Source organism: Barbus barbus, assembly GCF_936440315.1.
Source record: "Barbus barbus genome assembly, chromosome: 28".
Classification (NCBI taxonomy): domain Eukaryota; kingdom Metazoa; phylum Chordata; class Actinopteri; order Cypriniformes; family Cyprinidae; genus Barbus; species Barbus barbus.
Window position 1 is genome coordinate 21,086,808 of NC_136756.1, and position 22,142 is coordinate 21,108,949.

The 22,142-nt window shown below is 35.6% G+C and overlaps 2 protein-coding genes across 3 annotated transcripts; one reads left to right on the plus strand and one right to left on the minus strand.

Moving 5' to 3' along the window:
• The first annotated feature begins 382 nt into the window (after positions 1–382).
• Positions 383–10,485, plus strand: LOC306848208 (signal-transducing adaptor protein 1-like). Its single transcript, XM_079382613.1, has 14 exons — positions 383–790; positions 2,679–2,750; positions 2,944–3,063; positions 3,228–3,284; positions 3,856–4,010; positions 4,387–4,518; positions 4,796–4,865; positions 5,475–5,577; positions 6,444–6,536; positions 7,071–7,151; positions 7,302–7,367; positions 7,507–7,581; positions 9,220–9,339; positions 9,508–10,485. The coding sequence occupies exons 1-14, from the start codon at positions 698–700 to the stop codon at positions 9,546–9,548; spliced, it is 1,278 nt and encodes a 425-aa protein (XP_079238739.1). The 5' UTR covers positions 383–697; the 3' UTR covers positions 9,549–10,485.
• On the minus strand, positions 10,153–21,908 carry LOC306848203 (fibronectin type III and SPRY domain-containing protein 1-like). 2 transcript variants are annotated; one of them, XM_079382605.1, is made up of 13 exons: positions 21,790–21,908; positions 20,152–20,247; positions 19,797–19,928; positions 18,213–18,314; positions 17,591–17,613; positions 17,123–17,244; positions 16,137–16,346; positions 15,968–16,066; positions 14,486–14,639; positions 14,133–14,215; positions 13,795–14,046; positions 13,137–13,200; positions 10,153–11,752 (listed from the first exon to the last, which is right to left on the minus strand). In XM_079382605.1, the coding sequence occupies exons 1-13, from the start codon at positions 21,802–21,804 to the stop codon at positions 11,695–11,697; spliced, it is 1,410 nt and encodes a 469-aa protein (XP_079238731.1). In that variant the 5' UTR covers positions 21,805–21,908; the 3' UTR covers positions 10,153–11,694. The 2 variants fall into 2 exon arrangements, with proteins under 2 accessions (XP_079238731.1, XP_079238730.1); XM_079382604.1 differs by having other exon boundaries at positions 13,137–13,225; positions 21,790–21,898.
• Between the last annotated feature and the right edge of the window lie 234 nt (positions 21,909–22,142).

Consider the following 22,142-nt stretch of genomic DNA (forward strand, 5'->3'; position numbering starts at 1 on the left):
GACACACCTGATTCATCTCATCAGCTGGTTAGTAGAGACTGCAAGACCTGAATCAGGTGTGTCTGATAAGGGAGACATACAAAATGTGCAGGAAAGGGGTGCTTGTAGGACAGGTTTGAAAACCACTGATGTATGAGAAATCTTGGGATAACCCCAAATTGCTTGTTACAACGCTTCACAATTTGCTTAGCTACGAAACCCCTTGAGTTTCTGTAACAGTTACAATTAAAAGAACTTAAATTTGTTCTTATCAAAGCGTCCATTTACCGGAAGAGTTTTGGAAATTGGCATTACTTTAAACCAGGTATTTCCCCATTTGCTTACGTCTACATGCCTAAGGGTTGGTTATTTATGTGTGTCAGCTTTACGGTTCCTCACAATAGGCGGGACTTTCGTGCCTTGCGGCAACCCTCAAGAGCACCTGAGTCCTGACTCACCTGTATACAGGTAAGGGGTGGGGGAAGTAGGATGAAAGCACGTAGACCTCTTCAAATTGGCAGTTGACTACGGTCGTGTTACCTAGTCCACGAGCTTTCTTTCGTCACTAACTTTTTACAATGCTTTAGCACATAGACTCTATTATGTAGGCTATTTGAAAGTTTAATAACGCATTAAACGTGCAGGTGGACATTAAAGCGCCTTCTTTCAAACACTGAACGGTTTTATAAGAAGCTTGTCGTTGACGGGAGTGTAATTTATGGCAGGAGCCAATCGCTTTAGACGAGTTAGATCTCAGCTGCCATCATGCTATTACGAAGGCTTTCTGGAAAAGAAAACAATCAAAGACAAGGTGAGTCAGTGTGTTTATGTATCCTACATGCACGATGACATTTGTGTTCATTACTGAGGGAAAAATAAGAGGTATTCCAGCTGGATTATCTAAAAGGTGTACCCCAAAAACCGGGATCTGGTTTAGGGTTTAAAATGTTGTCGGCAGGGTTATTTTCTTCTGCACCTGTTCCTGTATCTTCGTCATGTGCGTAGTTTAAATGATTTGAGTTATTATACAAGTATAGTAAAAAGCCTTTTTCTTACAAAGCGATACATGGTTGGAGGCTTAAGTTTAATCAATTTGTGTAACCCATTTTGTCAAAATGTATTCAGTCGTATTATTTATTTTTTAAACAGTCAATTATCTGTTACCCCTTAATTTAAAATAAAAAGTCACTGGTTTGCATAAAAAAGAATGAGCTCGGTTAGTTATGAAATTTACTGTGCTTCAGTTAGAGTTTGGCAATGTCAACCATCTCATAGCCATAGGTTATCTTCTACTATGCCACACATTATTTGTGTTACTGTAAATTATTAATCAGCATTTATCACTGTAATTCTGTAGGATCCTAAATGGCACAAACAACAGTCATTTGAATTCTTTCATGGTTCATCTTCAACATATCATATTTGGTAGCTTTAACTTCTTAAATACTGAAAATTATTTCAATGTATGTATTAAACCTACTTAATGTTAACTATATCTATAGTTTTTGCTTTACATTTCAATGTAAGTAAATAGTAAATACACCAAATATAAAAATATGACCAGGCACTATGTTCTATGAAATGCTTTATGTTTCGGTGTAAGTACATAGCAAAGACAATAAAGATGTGACCAGTGATCCTAAAGAAAACAGGAGAAGTTTCCTGTGGCCATCAAAGCAGTGTGACGCAAGTGTCTTGTCGCAACATGGAAACTTTTTTCCTACAAATGTAAAAATGTCAACAAAAAACTGGTCTGGTGGCATATTTGCGTGCAGATCCAACAATACAGATAACAGATTTGCATTTGTTGATGTATTTAGTAAAGATTTTCTTTCATTTTACATATCAGGTCTTAGCTTACTTCCAGCTTGTAGAGGTCATCACCAATAAACCTTTTGTGAAAATTTGCTCATTTATTTGTTCATAATTTATTACTGCTCAGCACAGGGTAAATATTGCATTGTGACTTGCGCTTTAATTTCACGATAAACATTTCTAATAGTCTAGGATCATAACTAACATAAGAATTTACTTTCATGTCAACTGGTTAAAAATACTATTAAAATAACCATGCCTCTGGGTCATGTCTTGTTTTTGAAGTGTTTATTATGAATTCAGGCTTTTCATTCTTAAAAAAACATATATGAAAACACTATATATCTACACAATAAGGGATCAAAAATCTAATTTAAACCTGGAAATAGAAATGTGATCATGCAAAGTTAATAGTGCTGCTGTCAAACAATTAATTGTGATTAATCGCATCCAAAGTAAAAGTTTTTGTTTACATAATATATGTGTGTGCTGTGTATATTTATGTATATGCACACACATGCAAGTATATATTTTTGAAAGATATTTTCTTTATATATTAAATAGATGTATAAATAATATAATTTCAAAATATATACTGTGTGTATATATATATATATATATATATATATATATATATATATATATATATATATATATATATATATATATATATATATATATATATACATGCATGCATGCGCATACACATACACATATTATGTAAACAAAACCCTTTTATTTTGGATGCGATTAATTGTTTGACAGCACTAAAAATTCATACAAAATATTTTTCAGTAGATATTTATTTTTATTGTTGTTGTTGTTGTTATTATTTTCCTGAAAATATATTTATTTTCAGTAAGCATTTATTTTTCTTTGCACAGATGGGTCGTAAACTCTGGACCAGCTTATGTGGCAATTCACTCTTTTTCTACAATAACACCAAAGACAGTGTTGTAAGTGATTTTTACAAGATGCCTTTGCTATTTAGTTTTACTATGTAGCTGAGAAAATCATTTCAATGTGTGTGCATTTTCGAACACCTATTAAAATGCAAGCTTGCAGGCCTAAAATCTGTTCGATTCTGTACTGTATGTGTTTGTCTGTATACAGATTATTAATACATCAGCTATTTGCTTGTGATTACAGTATATAGAGAAGCTGGAGCTTTCTGATCTCGTCTCTGTATCAGATGACTGCTGTCGTGACCGAAACCTGGATGCTGCTAGATTCACTCTGCACATGAAAAATGAAGACATCAAAATGATTGTAAGGACTTCTCCCATCTCTGAGCCTGTTATGTAAAACTAACTCTGTAAAAATAATTTTGACTTTGATTTCACTGCAGTACACTTACAGCTGTTTAACCTTGAGTTATTGAAATCTAATAATACACACAGTTACCCATGATGCATTTTCCTCTGTTTTCTCAGGCCCCCAGCCTTGAAACTCGAGAACTGTGGAAAGGCTTCATGCTCTCAATTTCAAAGGTTAGTTGTGCTTCTGAAAAACATCTTTAATGTATAATGAGGTCTAAAATCAGTTTTAAAAAAAAAATAAATAGTGAAAATTCAGAATTTTTCATGTAACAGAATGTTTTAGGATTTTAAATATTATTGATATATTTAGAATGTTATGGAGGTCTATTTGCCAAGTAAACCCACTTTGCTGAAGTGAAATTCTAAAGACGTCACTAGAAATATGAAGGTACAATATTTAGAGGATGTCTTCTCATATGCATTTACACTACAACTATTAAATAACTAATAATGCTGCAGACTTTTATCAGTGTTTGTTCAGGCGAGGCACATTGACTTTTATGGCTTAAGTTTTACTGATTTATAGACTAAAGGCAATTGTGCCGGGATTACTGATACGTGTCTTTCTTCATCTCAAAGGCTAATGTTCACTAAACCAGAGAGTTTTTTACTTTACTTGATGAACTGTCAGTACCTCTGTGTGACCTATTGTTTTGTCACGGTGTATCACGAAAAACAGTCCTATGTCATACCCAAATTATATAAATACAAAATAATAATTCTCGCTGTTTCTGTCCTTCAGCTATCTGTGCCAAGTTCCCTGAACCTGCTGCCTGGCCAGATTCACATGATGAAGGAAATAATAGAGAAAGAGAAAATAAGGCAGCGCCTTCTTTCAATTCATCCAGCATCCTCGTGTTCTGACAATTATATTACTGTGCAGTCAGAGATGCCTTCGTAAGTTAAAACCACTTGCTTTATGAATGATAACATAACATCAAAAGTTAAAGGTGATGTGTGTAATATTTTTGATGTTTGACGTTTAAATACTTTGTCCCGGCTTAATAAGAAGGGACAACAAACAAAATCCATGCCATTGGTTTGGATGAAAGCATCAGTTTGGCAGAGCAGTGGCAGATAGGGAGGGAGGTGTGGAAAACTCAGTATTTTTGACTGTGATACAGAAATTACACACTTAACCTTTAATAATGAATTGCTTTATAAGTGATAGATGGCCGTTTCTAGCAATTTCTGGTCTTCATGTGATCATGGTGACTGAATGAACTAAAATAACCATGCCTGTTATGTAATAACACAATAATGCTTTGTGCAGGTGTTATCATAATGTCACTCGTGTCGAAGCGGAGTACTTATTGGAAAGGAACTCTAAACAGGGAAACCTACTGCTGCGGCCGGGTCATGATGGGACGTCTTTCGCTCTCACTACACGCCAAGATATTAACGGGTAAAAGACACAATCTATAGTCAGTAGAGCGTCATGTTGAATGCTGGACAGACAGAGATTGCTGGATGGCCTCGAGAACTTCATTTATTGTGATTTTATCTTGATCATCTGAATTGCTGGTTGAACAGTCTTGAACCTTAGACCTTGATCCTTTGAATAAAGCATGTTACACAATAGTCGGCATGTTCTGGGAAGTTCTGCTTTAATAAAACTTAATATAGCTGTATTAGTTAAGAATGAATATATATTCTGAAGACTCTTATCTTGTGCTCTACAGACCAGTATTCAGACATTATCGTGTGTCTCGGAGGCATGAAGGAGGATTCGCCATTGCCCTTGAGACTCCTGTAAGGAATAGTTTATTCTTTCATTTTCAGATTACTTTAGATGAAAAGCCTGTTGTAGATAATAGATTAGTTTCACAGTATGCCTGATAAAAGCTTGAGTATAATAGGAAGACTTTCTGAACACCAAGCAATGTATTTAACCATCTGCAAACTTGTAATTTTCTGTGAACTCTGAGCTCTTGTGAAACACAATTTGTACAGTGTCTTAATTTGTGATTGCTCTGAAAGCGAAGAGGAAGTTCTGATAAGAAAAAGCTTTATGGGTCAGTGTTGGGAATCAGATGCAGTGGATCAGTTCAGCTGATGTGTTCTACATTAAACATTTATTGGAAGTTACCATAGGGCTCTATATACTTGTGATAATTTGTGATTTGAGCCGCTCTATCTCTTGACTTTTATCTTAAACCACACCTTAGGCATCCAGTGGCCTCTGTAGTTATGCATATTACAGGTTATGTGTGTTTTTGTGTATTTAGTGGTAAATGCTTCTCCAGTGAGCAAACGTTTATGTTTTAGCTAATCGCCACAATCAAATCATTTACTCTGGTACGTGCATTGATGTATCAGACAATGTGAGTGTGTTCACACACCATGTTCATAAACACACAGATCACCTGTGAGACCCTGCATGATGTCGTTAAATGCCTGCTGGAGGAGACCAATGGGGCTTTGGTGCCTCTTCTGATGGAGGATCACTATCATGAAAAAATCAGTAAGAGACTATTTTAGTAGTGTTTTTCGGAAAGTTATTAGGGAAAAACTTGTTTGTCAGCCAGACTGACATACTTACCTGTATGAATCATACATCTAGAAAATGTTTACAACATTATGAAAGATGAATGGCAAAAAATATGTCCCCCATCATAGAAATTTGTCGAAACCACTAAAAGAATGATTGACACGCTGAGGTGAAATATTCCACTGTTGCTCAGTTTTACCTAAAATGAATAAAAATGGTTTTCCAGTTGGCTGACATGTTTTTCCTTAATTTGAACATATAAAAATACATTGCACAAAACATTTTTTTTTGTTCTTTTAATAGGTTACTTACTAAGTTCTTTTTGGTTTGTTTAAAAGTTTTTTTTATTTTTATTTATTTTTTTATTTTTACTAAACATATTCCTTCAATCCATAAAGCTTTCATTCAGAAACAGTAAATTTGAGACAAAAACATTCACAAAATAAATGTAAAAAATGCTAGTAAAATTGCCCGAGCTGAAACCGAGTTCTTTCATTATGAATATGGTTTGCATAAACGCATTGGTTGAGAACTAGTTTGTTTGGTAGCGTGCAATAATACTTGTCATTCCATTCTAGATGAAACTCGTAGTTTTGGTTCTCTCTTTTTCTGACTTAATGAATGCTGGCATTGTTTGTTTGTATTGATTTTAAAGTTGAATGTTATACAAGTGAGACACACGTTCCCCACAAAACAGGGCAGACAGTGTTTTACAGCAAATAATAATGAATATATAAAAATAACTTCTAGTATTTGAACACAAGGAAAGCTGTCTAAGAGAAATAACTGGCAACCTCATGTGGGCAAGTTTAATACTATTCTTTTGTTTTTTCTCTCAGTGATAGCTAACACCGATAAGGAGAATGGTGAGACAAGTGAGCACTGTCCCAAAGTCTCTTCGCCTATTCCTCCAGCACCACCCCCAAAACCAGGTAAAGCATCTTTAAATCATCGTAATGCACAAATGCCTACTGTTAATGAATTTATAATTTCAAACATTGTATTGACTTTGAGTGTCTAATTTAAACTGACAGCCCTACTCTTAGAAGGAAATTAGACTGAAACAGCTTTTAACTTTGAATATGGTCTCTTTTGCATAACAAACACATTGGATTAGAAGCAATATGTTTGATAGCGTGATCCAATACTCATTCCATTATCATTTAAACTGGTGGTTTTGTTTCTCTTTTTCCAATTTAATGAATGCTGGTATCTTTTTTTTTTTATTTTTTATTTATTTATTTATTTTTTTTTTTAAGTTAAATGCTAGAAAACTGAGACACACATTCTCCACAGAGCAGGACAGACATTAGTTTTACAGCCAGTAATAGAAATGAAATATAGAATATATAAAATTACTTTTATTATTTCAATGCAAGTAAAGCCGCCTAAGACAAATAACTGGCAACCTCATGTGGGCAAGTTTAAAAGGCCTGATTTATACTATTCTTTTTTTACTCTTTCAGTATTTGCCGATAATGAGAGTTTTAGTGTGCATTATCCCAAAGTCCCTTCGCCTACTCCTCCAGCACCACCCCCAAAACCAGGTAATGCATCTTTAAATCATCTCCAAGCACGAATACGTCTGATGAACTTATCAGGCACTCATTGAGTTTAATGAGTGCCTAACTTCAGTTGCCAGCTCTACTCTTAGAAGACATGAAGTGTAGTGTAACACTTTTGATTTGCATGTTCAGTCCCAAGGAATCAAAGCTCCAGTTCAGAGCCAAACACACAGGAAGGCACCTACATCAATGTCTCAGGTGAGTCCTTTTACACTTCAGAATATCTGTAAATTGAAGGTTTTGCAGTTCTTTCGCTTCTTTAATGTTTTGCAGATTATTTACTTTGATTGTTTTAAATTTTGCATGTTGTTGAATACTGTATGTTTGTGTTTTGCAGATGCTGGAGAGTATGAGTTGTATGAGGTGGATGAGGCAGCATGTCCTCCACCTCCTGTCCCTGCACGTCTTCCAGGTAACACCAAGAGCCCAATGTCCCAAATTTCTATTTGAAGACTTATTACATAAAATTTTCCATTCCAGCATTTCTATGTTGTGCAATATACACTATCATTTAAAAATGTAGGGTTTTAATAGAAAATAAATTAATAGTTTTATTCAGCAGAGACACATTGGTCAAATATGATTTGTTTTTTTTTTTTTTACTCAGTTTTGTATGTCATCTAAGAGTCAAATATTCAATAATTTGGACAATAAAGACATCATTTTTAATGTTACTAAAGATTTCTCTTTCAAATAAATGCTGTTCTTTGGAACTTTATATATATTTATATACGTTTATTTAAAATTGTAGTAGTATTACACAATAGTTTCATAATAGTATTACTGTTTTTGATCAAATAAATGCGGGCTGAGTGAAAAACTTTTTTCAATTACGTTAAAAAAATCTTATCAAATGCTGTACGTTATTTACTATATAAAATGATAGTTTAATTGGTCATTATCTGTTAACACTTTGCAATAAGGTTTAATTTGTTAATTTATACTTCTGTTCATTGTCTGATATTTACATTAACATGCTGTAAAAAATATTGTTCCTTACTGGATCATTCTGATGGTGGTATTTTGTTTTAGCAGGGCGACATTTGCCACACCAGAATAGAGTGGTGGAACTATGATGTCACTTTGTAGGCGAAAACTCGGAATTTTAGCACTTCCGGTTCCATCACCCAGAGTCTTGGGTTTTTTGAATGGAATTTTGGTTAAATCCCTTAAATAAGGTCCGTGGTTTACACAGGCTCAAGATACTTTCACGTTTTATTCTACGACATAAAACACACCAGTTACACCCCACTCGATTGATTTTTTTTAAAGCTGTTACATTTCTTTAAAAAGACGGTTGCTAACAAGTTGCTAAATGGGACTACAGGCGCTGTCGGAGACATTCAACGTCATCACGCCGAACAGGAACTCATTCTAACCCGCTTTTACAGTTTCGTGCTCTTTTGGATTAAAATTCATCCAGAGTAAATAATTATCATGGAAAATGTTTCTAAAAATACGTTTAAAAGTGGTCGGAAACATGGTGGTGGTGACGTTGAAGGAGAGCGACCGTGGTGCTGTAAATAGCCTAATGTTAGCTTTTTAGTTCTGGCGCTTGTATTTAGGCTTCAAAATTCATAAAATTTGTATTACTTTGTAAAGATTATCTCGATGGTCAAAACGTGTAAGTTTCATGAACTATGATTGAACACAGAGCTTATTTTTTGCGATTATCCAAAAGCCTATGGGAAAATCCTATTGGGTTTTTGTCGAGGGAACCAGTTTCATGCTAACAGCCGATCCGCCTACAGAGTGACGTCATAGTTCCCCCCACTCTATTCATTTTTACCTCCAGATCTAAACAGCAGTTCAAGTGAGCTCAGTTTCAATGGTTTTTGAGAAATTGTTGTCTGGGCTGAAATACTGATATTTTGAGATCAGAGATGATTTGGGTGAGGGTGTTGAATGATGAAAGGCTTTTTATACCTTTAGTCAGAGCAAGTTTGAGTTGTGATCACTTCCCTCGTGTTGTTTGGCAGATCTCTGGATTTGGTAACTAAAAATTTCAGTGAAAAGAAGAGGTATCTTAATGTTTTCTGTTTTAATGTAGATGTTGAAAGGAGGAAAGCTTTGATACCTCCTGTCTACCCTAAACCAAGTTCCCGAAGCAACAGTTTGTCAGGCATGCCTAAAAATATTCCCAAGTGTCAGCGGCAACATGTTGACATAAGTAAGAACAATTTCTTGTTTTGTGCTACTATTTCACTCTAAATCTTTTACTTTTGAATCAGAGTAATATTTCCTGCTTTTGACATCCGTAATATTTTTTTTTTTCATTCCAACAAATCCATAACTCGCTGATTTTTTTTTTTTTTTTTTTTTTTTTTTTGCTTAACAGATGAGCTCCAAGAAGTTCTTAGGAGACGAAACCAGGAATAATTCCTTAGTATTATGCTCGTCTTAAATCTACACCAGCAGATATATGGATATACAGCTTTACTCACCTGAACACTGTATCTGTGATATTTGCCCACTGCTGTCCAGTTGGATCAACAAATAGGCCCTTGAATCAAATGTTCTTTATTGATCCTTTCAGCATTAAGTTATTGCAATCATTTATTAGACTAACATAACGATCATCATGTGTGGCGTTGTGTAGCTGCTGACTGTAAATCACTACTGTTGTTTGTGTAGTTTATCTCATTGATGTACTTTTGATTTATCACAGGTTATTCAGATGAAAAGTTACATATAAATGTTTTGTTTTTAATTCTTGTGTCAGATAGCTGGTCTGTCTATTTTCTCTGTCTCTGATCATACAAATATCAGGCTTGTGTTAATGACAAATGGTTGTTGATAATATGATTGTGACTTTACTATGTGGGGAAGTTGCAGGTCTTCTTTCTCCAGATAGAGAAACAAATGTTGCTTTTCTGTTCCTGTTAATACATGTTTTATACTATATATTTTGAGACTAATACAAAGATCATGGAAAACCGTGTCACGCTTTCTTGTGTGGATGTGCAAGACAATAAGTATGTTTGGCATTTGTTTTATTGAAGTAACAGGTAGTGTAACAGCACGATTTTACAGGTTGAATTTAGTTTCAGACAGTAATGTTTAAAATGTTCAGGTGTTTGACCAAAAGCATCGCAGATTATGTTAGATTGGCCAACAATAAAAATCCTGTCATTAATTACACGCACTCATGTTGTTCTAAAACTGTATGACTTTACTAATGCAAGTAGCAGGTGGAGCTTTCGAGCTTTAAAACGAATTCAAAAGCAGCAGAAAAAACAGTCCATACATCATGTTCACTATATTTTAAGTCTTTTGAAGGTATTTGATTGCTTTGTGCAATAAACGGTCTGAAATTTAATTTTCTCTTTCTTGCACTTTTAACGAAAGTAGTAGTAAATTGTATTAATGAATGACTCTTTCAGTCAAGCCAATTCAGCCATGAATAAGACTTATTAACAGTTCACTCACTGGAAGGGATGATTATCAATATCTATTGACTTAATTCGCAGTTTCTTACCAAAAACTAACTAAAGAAACTTTGGAATATATGGAGCACTTTTGACTATTCACATGCTTTTATGTCCTTTATTAAGCTTGAAAGCTCCAGCATTATTCAAATTTATTTTGCGTTCCACCGAAACAGAGTCATACAGTTTTGGAGAAATGGATGAGAAGACAGAATTTTCATTTTTGGGTGAACTATCCCTTTCAGAGGACAGCAATGTGGCAGAAAATTACTGTCTTCTGTAATCTGTACTATGTAATTGCAGGAGGCATACAAAAAAAGTCAAGTTTGGTAAATATTTGCATCAAGAACACTGAAAAGTACCTTTCTGGGTGACAGAACATGGACATCATGAACATGGACACACACACACACACACACACACACACATCATTGATCGTGCACAACCAAATGGTTTGTAAAACCTGCCTCCTCCCGCCTCAGATGCTGGAACTGCAGAATTAATACATTCTATAAAAGGCATTTGACTTCTATGATTTAGCTTAAGATTATTGTGCTACTCATACTAACTGTAAGTTTAAAAAGTATACGGAAGCAGCTACTGTAGCAGAATACGAGGCATATTATTAAAGACATTCAGTGTGTAAATATAATACAGTTTCATCTGAGACTTCAAACAATTACACCAACATGCTGCTGTTGCATTGAAATAACTGTTCAAATGTGGCTCAAATACTGTGATTTGAATGAACAAATGTTTAAAAAAAAAAAACTTTTGGCTCTAGTGATATACACACGAACTCAAGGCTATTAAAGCTCTTTGCATGTTGAAATAGAGTAATACCCCATCATGTCTGAATTCAGGACACTGAAAGGCACAGGATCCGGATCAGTGAGCTAAAAGGAATGAGGAAAGCAATCTAGAGCAGCTCCTTGGGCTGGCAATACATACTGATGATAGGAAGAGCCTCCAGGCTTGTGTGAGGGTTGCCAGGTGTTCTCCAAACCTGTCTGTACGTGTAGCAGTTCTAGAGTGAAGTGGGATTTAAGTAAGGCTGGCATTAGAGCTGCTTGTATTGCTGTTTCGCTTCTGACCGCTCAGCACGATGCTGGGTACCTGAAGGCCCGTCTGCACTGAGAAACTCCCATTCCACACCTACAGTGGGGCGAAAGAGAATTTCAACGTCACCGCCATCTTTATTTAAAAAAACATTTTCTCTGAAAGACTGAGTTCGTCAGTGTTCTAGTGAGTTGTTGAGTTTTCCTGTTTGGTGTGATGGCATTTAATGTCCTCTGCAACCTCTACAGTGTCCCATTTAGCTACTTCTTAATTAACTGCCTTTTTCAAAACAAGTAAACATTTTAAAGAGGGGGGGTTTATGCTGTTTCATACATTCTGAGGGGGGGTCCTAATGCGGTTTCATACATTCTGAGTTATTTACACTGTTAAAGAGTTGGATTCTCATGCTAAACATGGCCAAAGTTTCAAAAAAAATATTTGGAAATATGACTAAGTATTTCTGTGCCAAATACATTCCTTCCGAGTTCTTATCAGTTTCAAAAAAGTTTTTTCGAGCATGGCCCTTCATGACATCATGAGGGGTGTAACTCCTTGTATGGACATTTCTCCTGGAGGAGCATGTGCACATAAAACTGCATCAAAGTTCCATGTTTTGTTAGCAAACTCCGCCCACGGCACGCCTCCAGGAGTATCAGCTATTTTCATAAAGCTGTATCTTTGTTTTATAAATATGATAAAACTATAGACTCTTTGGAGGTATGAAGGATGCAATGGTACTCTATAGGGTACTCAAGATTAAAATGAGATTGGGTGAAATTGTGTATGTGTTATGTCCCCTTTAAAAACTTACAAGGGGGTACTACTGATGTATTTTTTTGTAGAACAAAACAGGAAAATGCAGGAAGCTTGTGGTAACCACAAAACGTATTTCAGGCTTTTAGACAAAAAAGGTTTTCAGGTTTTGGCCAACAAAATAGCTCAATATATCTCAGCACTGCCAAAACAAAAGTTCCACTTCTGACACCATACACAAAAACATATCAGTCAGTAAGGCAGATAGTATGTTAGTCTAGTTTATTCTTGAAACTTGGTACTGTGTAAGTTTGTAAGACACTTTGAATAAAAAGTCTGCTAAATGAATAAATGTAGACTTTTCTTGTACATTTAATTTTTTTTAGTAACAGTTAGTTAGAAGTTGCACTGCATTTAAAGCACCGTTCTTACAAACACACACCCAGACAAACATGTTGTGACTTGCGGGGTGTTTTTTTTTTTTTGCAGCATCTTGTTCCATGACCATGCATTTTTATGATGTCAACTCAAGTTAAAAATAGACCTGCATTCTATTCTGTTCCATTGCACTCCATCTAGATGCTTTTGAATGAAAGAATGCATCTTATGCAAAGGACTCTGAAACACATCTCTGTAGCTTAATTATGGCCATCAAGCATGTTCTAAATATCCCTAATTTATGTGTGATATAATTGTTAAATACAAAGTGAGCTGTATTATATCTTACCATAAAGGCTGGTATAACAGGCTGCTGGAACTTTGTTCTGAATGTATGAAGGAGATTTTTGGTTCTGGAATTGTAAAAAGACAATGTACCTGAAAAGGGAGAGTAAATACAAGAACAAACTAATTAGCAAGTTACTAATTACTACATTTTTTTTATGGCCGATGCCAATATTTTAAAGAGAAGGGTGATCAATCGCCAAAGTAAATATATACAATATTATTCTACTTAATTTAATATAAAGATGACACATGCTGCAATTCAATTTGTTTATTTTACATATTATTCACTGAAAAAAAATGAGAATAAAAAATATGAAATAAACACATTTATACTCAATAGAGCAACCAGTTGATTTATAATCAGATTTTAGTACTTTTCACAAATACAGAAAAATAGTAACTATTTGTTCGCACAAAAGTCAACATTGTCAAAATAGAAGTCCAGCGTCTGACACAAACAGAAAAAGAACTAATTTTAACAAAAATTTTAAAAAGCCAAATACTGCACTATATTAAATATACAATCTGTGACTGCTGCAACCAGCCGGTTCTCACACTGGCAACATCATCCATTTACTTTTACCATAGCTAACAAGTTAGCTTCAGCATTAACTGTGGCACTATTTTACTCATTTTGTCATATTTATAGCATAACTCACCTTCTTCGTAGTTGCAGTAAATGCCGATGCGGTCAGGAATGGGGCAATCCAGTGTTCTGGCTTTATTATTGTGCTTGGCTGTGAGGCTCTGCTGAAGCCAGTTGTTAAGGTGAATGCACCAGGAAGCGTTACTCTTCCCCAGCTGATCAAAGCGACCTAAAGACCGCAAAGCGACTCCTGCTGCAAACGTCTTACTCTCCTTATCAAACCGTACCTCCCAGTAATACTGCCCTGCATCGATCATGGTGTCTCCTGGACATTGGAGAGAATTTGGGGAGTTTTTGAATAAACACTCTCAAAGTTGAGGATTCTTCAGTGTCTTGTTTGTTTTGACTCACCTAAGACAATGTAGGACTCTGCTGTGAAACGGTCACGGCCCACTCTAGCAGATGGAGCTCTTTTGGGGGACATCATGGCTGTCCTGAGGGAGAAAAAAAAATTATAAGATGGGACAAGCAGGCAGTTTATCTGGCTACAGGCTGGGTAAACATTCCAGCAAAGGCTGCTTTTGGCATACAAATGTTTTAGCCAATGACGACAGCATGTGTTAATAGGCCAGGCCTTTCTGTCTATTATAGCCAGCTATGAGAAGCAATCAACAAATTTCTTTAATATAAACAGCTGTGTAGTGGCAATCCTGTCAGTGCACAGCACTTTGTAAGTGTCTTAAAATAGTAGGTGTGACTCTGACCTGGCAGGAGAATGCATAGGAGAGCTGGTCCTGTTCTTTTCCTTACGGATGTCCTGGACAGCTACCTTCCCTCCGCTGCTGTCCCATTCCACACTGAGATCCTCCACCTTCAGGTTCTGATGGGCTGAACCTGCGTCCAGTTTAAAGATGAATGCTGGAAGAAAATGAGAGGGAGAGGTAAAGGTAATAGGTTAAGTTTATTTTTCTGAAGAATAAAATGTTATTTTTCATGTTTTCCATGTTTTCAACACTTCCCAAATAATCTCCTAGGGCTGCATGAGGTAAAAAAAAAAAAAAAGTATCAATATGACTATATAAGAATAAGAATAAGAATTATTATTATTATTACTATAATTTTTTACCAAATAAAGCCATTAAACAAAAGAAATATAACTTTTGTATTTTCAGAAAATGAAATTTCAGAAAATAAAATAAAAAAAGTATTCCCTCCTTTGTCCTCCTCCTCCTCCCCCTCCTTCATCATTTCTAACAGCTGACGACCACATTCTTCATTATTAAAATTACAAACCTCAGAGCACAATTCTCCATACCACAAACTGTCAAAAATATCTTACCAACAAATATACACTCGTTTACATCCTTCTCTCCACTCTCTGAGGCAGAAGTCAAACTCATCCTAATACTTGTGCTCTTGATCCTATTCCATCTCATCTCCTTCAAGCCATTTCTCCTGCAGTTGTATCTGCTCTCACTCACATCGTTAACACATCCCTTCACACTTTTGTGAGTTTTTCCCTCAGCATTTAAACAAGCTCGTAAAGCCCTACTTCTTAAGAAACCCATTCTTAACCCAACTCTTTTAGGAAACTAGCAGCTGAGTACTTTTAGCCTTCAAGAAACGGCTAAAAACTCATCTCTTCCATCTTTATTTGACCCTCTAACTCCAGTACTATCTATTCTAATTCTGTTTTATTTATCTATCTTCTTTGTATTTATTAGTCTTCTTTGTATCTATCTGACCCTCTTACACTAGCTTTCTTTTTTTATTCTATCTACTTGTTTTCTTTATTTAAAACAAACTACTTGCTATGTGTACTTCAGTTTATTCTAATTAATTGAGCAGCCCTATATAATAATAATTAAAATTTAAATTGCACAATAGGCCAATTAATCAAATTAAATCCAAATTAATCACATAATCACATCTAAATATAGGCATTTAAAAAAACAATATTATGCATTGAATAGGCATTATTACTTGCTTATATTATTACTGTTATTTTAGAATTAATTATACTAAATTAACATTAATTAACATAGATTAACATTAAATTTACAGCCCTAAATTTTATTTCACAAAAGGGCAGACATACTATAGTAGTGGTCTCTAATCAGGCTTCAACAGACAGTTTAGTAGTGATAGTGCTTTGTAACTTTTGTTAGACCCTTCTCTCTGTGCAGAGAAGAAACTTCATGCCTCATTACCCTCTGTGTGTGTGTATGTGTGTAAGTGCAAGTTACCATGTGTTTCTAGAGAAACCGGCTCTGAGAATTCACCCGCTACAGCTTTATTGCATCCCTTCACTCTAAAGGTCATGTAACGCGTGTCAAAGCGAAGGCCTGAAAAACAAATGGCATCATGGTCACAACTTTATCTAAAACTACTAGCAAACCAAACATCAGCACGTACCCGTGAGTGTGTACTCAGTCTCTTTTATCCCTTCCACCACCATCCAGGGGTAGTCTTCTCGAGCCCGAGGAGGACCGTCATGATTGGTTCGCCGATATTCCAGGATGTAGTGGTCGATTTTGGAGTCGGGTTCAGGTAAGGTCCACACCACTGTGACTGTGTTATCAAACACCTGGCATTCTTCCAGGTGAATTTCTGGTGTGGCAGGCACTAAAGGTGAGAGGAACAGAGATATCTGATACCGGAGACCTTTGTTCAGCGATACCAGCCAAAGCCTAAAATTAATCCGAAACATGAGACATGGAAATCCTGAAATTCTTGGCATTCAAAATGTAAATAATGTTGATTAATTTAAAATCTATATCTATTTTTTATTATTATAACTTCGTATAACTTATTTAATTTGATCCAGTAAAAGAGAGATAATTAAGTCATAAAAATGTAAACTAATTTGGTCACAATATAATCAACCTACACTGGAAGTACACTCGTGACACATTTGTTTTTTGTCAGATTTTCTTAAAATTGTGGTTATATATAGGAATTCTGAAATTATCGTAGTTATTAAAGGTAAATAATGTTTCTAAATAATTATATTAATTATTAATTTTAATTAAATTATACTAATTTCTAATTTATTCATTATTTAATTTAAGGTTACATTTGATTTAATTTGATCATAAATACCATCCCATGACCCAGACTCAGGTTGTATTTACAGATTATTCTGCAATGTTTAGTTAAAAACAGTGTTTACATGGACAACACAAACCAGTTTGAACAGTTTACAAGAAAATCTGTCAGCATTTATGTGAAATTCTGGAAGCATTGTATTTTTCTGTTTTTAATGTCAACGCTGTGACACCATCAGATATATTGACACTCGACACACCAATAAAACCGTTTACATGCAAAGCAGGCAGAAATCTGTCAGCTGAGCTTTGCTTCAACAATTTATGACATTCCCTTATGGATGTTACACCAACCTGGAAGAAATTTGATGGCCTGTAGCATATTTCTTTCCTGAGTGAAGTCCACCATCATATGATTCATACTGTCACTGGCCTTTGCTTTCAGAGACAGACGAAATGCTGGAGCCATAGTCACACTGCAGACACACAATAAACACTTACGGTCAGTCTACAATAAAGACAATAAAACTCATCTGACAGACTGAGAACAGGAATGTGGGAATGTCATGAAGGAAAACATCAATGAGGGCACAGTAAACCACTCCATGCATATACACACGCACACACCTGGGGAGTCAGACAAAGTGAAAATGAGCCAAATTTTACTAATAAAAATCACTAGAATTTTACTAAAAAAAAAAAAAAAAGATTAAATGAGTTAATGATAAAATGAATGGACTTTCAGGGGAGGAGTGTTTGAAGATGTTCTACACTGTGCATTGAACTCAATCAAAGATCTAAGTATGGACATCTGTACAGTACCTATCCTTTATCTCTTTGGCCGCCTGCAGCAGAGAGGAAAGAGAAAAGAAGAAGGGACAGAGAGAGAGATAGGGAGCGAGAGAACTGAGTCTCATTGAGTCTCAACAAAACACAATACATCAGTCAAATCACCACGTGTTAGCAGGAAAAGCTAGCAGCAGCTGATACAATTTGCCACTTTGTTTGAGAAAGCAACAGCAGCAGTTCCAAAAGGTTGTAAACAAACAATAATCAAATCAAATAATTGTTTATTTTTAAGTACATTTTGAGGACAAATCTCTTAAAAGCAACCGTACAAATATAATTTCATTCAAATATGTATTAAAAAGGTAATTGGTCGAAATACCATAAAGTCATTAAAGGGGTCCTATTATTATGCTTTTTACACTTCCTTTAGTGCGTAAAGTCCTCTTGAAAGGGAGTTATTTTCTGTATATCAGTAAGCGCTGTTTCTGAACGCCTCGATTGCGATATCTGGAGGTGAAACTTCACAGACACATTCTGGGGACACCTGAGACTTATAGTATATCTTGTAAAAAGGAGCATAATAGGAGCCCTTTAAGTGTAAATACATGAGTCATTTAGTTGTAACAGTGTTGTAAACATTCCAAGTGGGCGGTACCTGAGTGAAGTTGTCAGTCTCAGATGAGCAGAGTGTCTGATTGGCAAATTCCAGCAGCTCCTCTGAGCTCTCTAGGGCTTTGGTGCATGCGCTCAGCTGACTCTGAAAAGACCATCACAACATTCATAATATCATTTGACAATTACATAATCTGGTTGAAATTTACTAACTGCTTAGGCAGGTTTACATAACTCTATTCATCTATAGTGACTATAACAACTTTTGCACTATTGGTAGTCTTATCAACTTATCTAGTAGTATGCTAAATTGTTCTAGCTTTGTTGTGTTTTGCACACTGCTGTTTTTCTTGGTACTAGAGGCTTAACTTTATTTGCATTTGATCACTTTACTACAATTTGTTTGCTACCTGTTCTAGTAATTGCCATTTAATCAAGATGGGTTTTCCTGCAAGCGATGTACACTACTGTTCAAAAGTCGGAGGTCTGAAAGATGTATCTTGTTTTTAAAGAACGAATGCTTTCATTCAGCAATGATGCACTAAATTGATCAAAAGTGACAATAAAGAAATTTATAATGTTCCAAAACTTTCTATTCAGCCAAGAATCCTGAAAAAACGTATCATGGTTTCCAAAAAATATTAAACAGCACAACTGTTGTCAACATTGATAATAATAAGAAATGTTACTTAAGCACCAAATCAACATATTAGAATGATTTCTAAAAGACCATGTGACGCTGAATACTGAAGTAATGGCTTCTGAAAATTCAGCTTTGCCATCAGAGGAATAAATTACATTTTAAAATATATTAACATAGTAAAGAGTTATTTTAAATAGTAATAATATTGTACAATATTACTGTTCTACTATATTTTTGATAAAATGAATGTAGCCTTGGTGAGCATAAGATACCTTTTTTATAAAACACCTAATGGTTAGAAAGTCGGAGTCTTAATCCAAAGGTTGCGGGTTCGAGTCCCCGGCCGGCAGGGATTGTAGGTGGGGGGAGTGAATGTCCAGCGCTCTCTCCACCCTCAATACCACGACTGAGGTGCCCTTGAGCAAGGCACCGAACCCCCAACTGCTCCCCGGGCGCCGCAGCATAAATGGTTGCCCACTGCTCCGTTCACTATTCACAGTGTGTGTTCACGGTGTGTGTGTGTGTTCACTGCTGTGTGTGTGCTCTTTGGATGGGATAAATGCAGAGCACAAATTCCGAGTATGGGTCACCATACTTGGCCGTACGTCACTTCACGTCATAAGGAAATTTAAAATGATATTCTTCCAAGGAAGTAAATAATTAAAGAATGTAATGACAGAGGTAATGACAGGTTTACTTGTGAGGTATGTATGCTGTAAAATGCTTTGTTTGTATGTACAGATATATAAGGATGCAATCTGGATTATACACACACAGAGACATTGTAATCCTCAAGGATTTCTTATTATCCTTCTCTTAACATGACACATCTAATCATGCACAAGCTCTAAAGCCATCCCACTCTGCCTTTTACTGATATATATCTAACCATTCTGTCTAGAAAATATAAAACATTTGAATTAATTAATTTAGATAGAATTTGTTACGTTGTACTATGGCTAGGGATCCTCACAGTGCTCTCACCTGTAGCTCATATGTGCGACTGGCTCTTTCCTGCTTGATGCGTGTGACCATGCCCTCTTTCAGTTCATCCAGGACGGCATGCAGAGAGCTAAACTCTGACTCCAGATCCTCCTGCACTCGGTTTGAATTCGCCTGCAAACACCATTAACGCAGATTTAAAGTTGCATTGTCTCCTCCTGCTTAGAACTGTATTGCTGTTGCAAACTGCTGGTTTAGAGAAATGTGTCTGGACAAATATTGTGCTTTGCAACATATTCGGGCCACCTGAGAGCTGACAGAAAGATTTCCTCATTTATCAAACAGTTTAATAAGTAAATGTGAGTAGGAAGAGCAGAAGGCCTGCTGTGGTGTTTACCTCTAGGTTCTCTAGATTCTGCTTTAGACAGCAGATAAAATTCTGAATTTCCTCATTCTTCAGAGCCAATGTAGTGATAATCTTCTTCAGCGACTCCTGAAACAGTGAGTGAATGCATTTCTGATTCACATGCATGAGTCATATAAAACCAAAACATAATCAAAACAATAATAGGTTAACAATGGCAGCACGTGTAAGGCGGCGGCTTGTCCCACAAAGCAGATTCATTGTTATAGTTGTATCACTGCAGTAGAAGTGACAAAAGTTTAAAAGAAAAAATTGCCTTTAATTTAAAAGAGTATATATATAGATTATAAATATTATATAGAATTAATATATAACTCTTTTTTAAAGCTTTTATTACTCTGCTTACTGTGCATATTTTTTAAGTGCACTGCATAAAAATATCATATATCAGCTATTATATTTTGACAATTTTACACATTTAATTTAAACAATATAAATATATTATACATAATTAATATAACATGTTTTAAGTTTTTATTACTGAGCTTACTACACGTTTTTAAATATCATCACATAAAGATCACATATGAGCAATTATAATTTTACAATTTTATGCTTTTAAAAATATTACATAGTATTAATATATAACGAATTGTAAAACTTATTACTATGCTTACTGTACATGCTTTCTGAGCTAATAATAGAACTATATAAAATATGTTTGTTGAGTTATTAAATGATCAATTGCATGATGCCTGGTCATGTGATCTTAACATGTCTGTGCTAATGAGGGAGCAACCCTCTTCATGAACAATAAACAGATTTATTTAGAAGACTGCTATGACTAAAATAATTGTAATATCTCTCAAAAGTGCTATTTTCACAACAGAAAATAAATGCATTCTGTTTAGCAAAAACTAACTGAGTGCATCTTTAACACAACTTGTTAGATAGATATCATTCAGATGATACTTGCCCATCGACTTCATTGTTTCCTTGTCTATTTTTGGGTGTTTCATGAGGAGACACGTGCAGACTTGTAAAGCACGTTAGACATGAAGGAGAGGGAGGTAATATTACTGAAATTCATACAGAGTTGACTAGAAATGTCATGTTACATTCTCCTCTCATCAAGGCCACTTGCACTGGATTAATTCACTGATGTTGAGCCACACAGAAGCGGCTTTATATCCGGGGCGTCTCCCTGAAGCAGAAGCTTGTAACAATACAGGCTGGTTTGGGGTTGTCCTGCACCAAAATTTGCTCTGGCTTGAGGGTATACATATATGAATATACTGAAATGTTATTTCCTCCCTTTAGAGCATTTCCTGTAATGAATATTTGAAAACAATACTCGTTTCGCGTTACAGAGGTGCGGGAACTGGGGCGGTTTCTAGTGATTGACATTGGCTGTTGTTGATCAACTTGAGGAAATCTTCATGAACAGGCCTACATCATGCATTTAAATACCGTGCATATCCTAAACGTGTGAAGTTGTTGCTTTGTCCTTTGTAAGGCCACATATCCACTAACACAATGGAGGAGGACGTGACAAGTGAAGCTACAAGCTAAAGGTATTTCGTATTTTAGAATCTATTTTCACGCAGCATCCTCTTTCTATTTCATGAGAAGCGCGTCGTTTGCAATTTCTCTATTTCGGTTGCTTCTTACCTTCTGGTCGTCCATGCTGTCCGCATGCAGCACCTGTTTCAGATATGCTGAGGATATTTATCCCAGGTCGTCCGCTACAGCGCTCCTCCGCTGGTACTGATGTTGCTATGGAGCATTGCATCCCTCAACGACTCATTAGCCGCAAAGTGAGTTCTGCGCGAGCGCACGACAAGGATGCTGGGTAATGTGGTTTCCTAATATATCTCCATCACATATGTGCAACTCTTAACTGTTATTATGTCATGTAAATCTTTGAAACAAAATATGAACCTTAAGTGTGAACTTTGTTGCCAGTAAACACTGGTATGTCTCATATGTTGAACATATGTTGTCTCAATATGTTGAATGATAGG